Source organism: Macaca thibetana, chromosome X (genome assembly GCF_024542745.1).
Source record: "Macaca thibetana thibetana isolate TM-01 chromosome X, ASM2454274v1, whole genome shotgun sequence".
Taxonomy (NCBI): domain Eukaryota; kingdom Metazoa; phylum Chordata; class Mammalia; order Primates; family Cercopithecidae; genus Macaca; species Macaca thibetana.
In genome coordinates, this window is record NC_065598.1 from 137,045,823 (window position 1) to 137,049,386 (window position 3,564).

The 3,564-nt window shown below is 51.3% G+C and overlaps 1 protein-coding gene across 2 annotated transcripts; it reads right to left on the bottom strand.

Moving 5' to 3' along the window:
* Positions 1-217: 217 nt before the first annotated feature.
* On the bottom strand, positions 218-3,187 carry LOC126945957 (melanoma-associated antigen C2). Of its 2 annotated transcripts, none has more exons than XM_050775900.1 (3): positions 2,992-3,187; positions 2,245-2,338; positions 218-1,936 (listed from the first exon to the last, which is right to left on the bottom strand). In XM_050775900.1, the coding sequence occupies exon 3, from the start codon at positions 1,868-1,870 to the stop codon at positions 749-751; it is 1,122 nt and encodes a 373-aa protein (XP_050631857.1). In that variant the 5' UTR covers positions 1,871-1,936; positions 2,245-2,338; positions 2,992-3,187; the 3' UTR covers positions 218-748. The 2 variants fall into 2 exon arrangements, with proteins under 2 accessions (XP_050631857.1, XP_050631858.1); XM_050775901.1 differs by having other exon boundaries at positions 3,075-3,161.
* Between the last annotated feature and the right edge of the window lie 377 nt (positions 3,188-3,564).

Below are 3,564 nucleotides of genomic sequence, written 5' to 3' on the forward strand. Positions count from 1 at the left end.
GCTTGCATGTGGAGTCTCACCTCCCCAGCCCCTTTTTAACTTGTTCTTTAGATTGTAGAGAACATCTTACCACCTTCTTGATATGGCTTCTGCTCCTAGACTCTACTGTTTTATGGATAGAGATAAGTCATGCTTTCATTAGCATCCCCACTACTAACAGTGACTTCCACAAGCAAATACTGAAAGAATGCTCAGCAAATAAAGGAGTCAGTGGGGCTTTCTTTTATTAAGATTTAATTTCTGCTACTTTCTTCAACAAGCTAAGCAAAGCCAGATATATATCTTTAATTTTCAAGAACAAAAGAATAAGCAGGACAAGGAAATGAAAATATTGACCATCCTTCACGTTGTCCCACTATTTAACTGCTGAGTTATTGCGTATTGTAAAAAACAAACAAACAAACAAACAAAAAGCCTATTACAATACCACACTACCCTGTTACTGATCACAAAATAAGGGAGAAGGTATTTCCATTTTTTTTAAACAAAATATCAAACTGTTACTCTTAAACCAGATAAACAGCAATACATGTGTGACCAATATTCATAAATTAATGCTCTGAAGCTAACTACCTGCTATTCAAAGGAAAAGCATTCAAAAAGTACTGAAAAACAGGTAAATCTCCACATCGCCCATATGGGACAGAAATGCAAAGAACATTATGTTCCTCGAGCCCCACCTGGCCCTCCACTACCTAGAACCTAAACTGCCTTGTTCAAACACAGAGCGAAGAAACTATCCTAGACTTCACTCAGAAAAGGGGAGGTTGCTGGACATGACACTGAGGCTTTCAGTGGCCATGACAGTGGCATCATCTGTGGTATCAGTCATGGCCTGGGCTCTCTCTTCCACATCTTTCAAAGCATCCTTGTACCAGGATGGAAAGGAACTAGGGACAGTGTTGTTCAGCTTGGCTAAAAACTCTAGTACTTTACTCTTGATGCTTTCTGAATGGGCTCTCGGACCCCACAGGAATTCATAATATGGAGGAGAACTGTTTGGCACCTCCCGACACTCCAGGTATTGCCCCTGCACCCAAACTTTAGTGAGGAGCTCCCTGGGCTCCCCATAGATGAAGTGCTCCCTCCCAGCATACACCCCTATTGCATTCAGCACTTCCCAGATGACCTCCTCAGAGGCAAAGCTGCCCTTTATGAAGATCACACTCAGAATAATAATCAGGAGGCTGTTCTCCGGCATGCCCTCGTCATCACTACCCTCATCAGTGAGGTCTACTGTGTTTGCAAACACAGAAAAGTGGTCAGGGCCCACTTCTATCAGGGCAAGGCCAAAAAGGAGCTCCATGAACTCACGGGCTCTCTTGAGTATCACAGGAAAGTAGTCTTTGTACTTGATGACAATCATCAGCATCTCTGCCTCTGTTACAGGCTCCTCTGCTTTGTACCTGAGGAGCAGGAACGCCACTAACTCGGCCACCTTTTCATCTAGTGTATGTGTGAAAGAGGACTCACTGTCTGGCAGGCCCTGACAGGTACTTGTATCCTCCTCTTTTTGGCTGCTGGACTCTTCACTGAATGAGCTCCATGAAAAAGAGGAGCAACAGGAGCTCAGAGGACTCTGGGAAGGACCCTGTGGAAGACTCTGTGGAGGACTACTGGGAGTGCTCTCGGGAAGACTTGGTATCACATCAGACGGCACCTCCTCCTCAGGACCACCAAGAATCAGAGAAGAGGATGAGGAGAAGGAAGAGGGGGAAAATACTAAGTAGAAAGTGGAAGAGGAAATGGAGGAGGCTTCCTCCTCTTCCTCATCTGTGGGATCCTGTGCATCTACCCAGTCCTCTGACTCAACTGAGGCCGGAGAGTCGTCGTCAACGTTGTGGAATGGAACGCCCGGAATGGGAGGCATAACGACTTCTTCAGGCGCAGCAGGTAAAGGTATCAACAGGGATATGGATGATGAGATCCAACAGGCCTGTGGAAGAGAGTGACAGTGTGAATGGCCTCAGCTGAGAAACTCACCCATGATGGCTCTGACAAAGGCCAACTTAGAGCTCTTCTTCTCTTAAGGTGGTGCTCTAGGGCCTCACAGGTCTCCTGTCTTCCTAGGGAGTTTGTCTGCTGGCAACCTGTAGGAGGATGTGGGAACACACCTCAGGGCACAGCTGGCAGGCAGAGCCTGAGACCCCAGGAATAACAGTAGGTGGGTACGGCCGGGTGCTGTGGGGTCTCCTCTGTTTCTGGGGGTAGGGCCCTTGGTACACAGTCAGGGTGTGCACTCACCTTGACTCCTGGCACTGCCTGGGTCTCCTCTGCTGTGCTGACTTTAGGATGTGTGCCTCACACCCAGTTTGTCACCACCTGGTTCCTGGAGCACCTGCAAGAGGAAGTGACGGAGCCCCTCAGGTTAAAGACTACAAGTAGAGTCTTGGGCCTCCCAGGGCTGACAGCTGGGGCTGGCCAGAATCCCAGAGCCCCATAGTTCTGGACTGCATGGCCCCCTCAGAATTTAATTGGAAACCTCACGGCTTCTCAGAGAGGGTCAAGCCCCCACCACTCTGCTGGCCTAAGGCAAAACCTCCTAGCAACCTCCACATCCCTGAGAGCAGTGGGAGGTAGTGCAGTGGCAGCCACCTCCCAGGACTCTACCATGGAGGCGGTCTGGGTGGCCTCACGTCCGTTCTGATGCACATGTGACTCCTGTCTTCTGTCTTATCGCCAGCAGGGCCTGGGAATCTTCCCTCTGCCAACCAGAGGCAGCTCCCCGTGCTGACTTGCCACGGGACCCCCAGAACAAGGCCTCTGCCTCCCCTCCACCCCTCACCCAGAAATGAGATGGCTGCCACTCAGCCTGAGCTGGCAGGGGAGTTCTACGAGGGCTGATTCTCGAGGGGGAAGGGTGGGAATCTGTGGGAATCTGTCCTCTGAGATGGGGGTTCCCCCAGTCCTCCTCAATGTCTTCCTATTTATTCCCTAGAGGGCTGGCACCTCCTCCCTTCTTCTGTGGGCATTTTCCTGTCTGGGACCTACCAGTCCCACTGCAGCGGCAGTGCAGGCCGGGATTTCATCTCTCTATGGTGGGAGGTCCCTCAGTTCTTCCTCAGGGCCCTCACCTTGTGGACTGGCCAGGTCTAAGACTCCCCGCCGCTGACTTGATTCGAATCTCCTTGCAAAATGCCTCCGATCCTTTAGATTCCCAAGATGGCCGTCTGGAAAGCACATCCGGGAACCCGGCCGTAGTGGTCCAGGGCTGACGGCAGCGTCAACGTGGGGCGGGGCCTCCTCTCTGAGGAGGAACCACTCCCCACCTCTCCGCTTCTTTTCCATCCCTTCCTTCCCACATCCCAGCTGCCCTCCAACCCTTCCTGCTCACTCCCTAAACCTTGTGGACCTTTTCACTCCCACCTCCCCAGTCCTTGACATCCCACCCTCCTTTTTCCAGGGGTGTCAGCAGGGAGCGACTTGGTGCAGCCTGCACCTCCCCTCCGTGTTGGGAGGTCACCGTCCTTCCACATCTCTTCTTGTTTTCTGGCCAGTTCTGGGACTTCTCTCTCTGCTTAACTGAAGCTGCCCTCCTCAGAGACAGCCTCCCCTTCTGCTGAC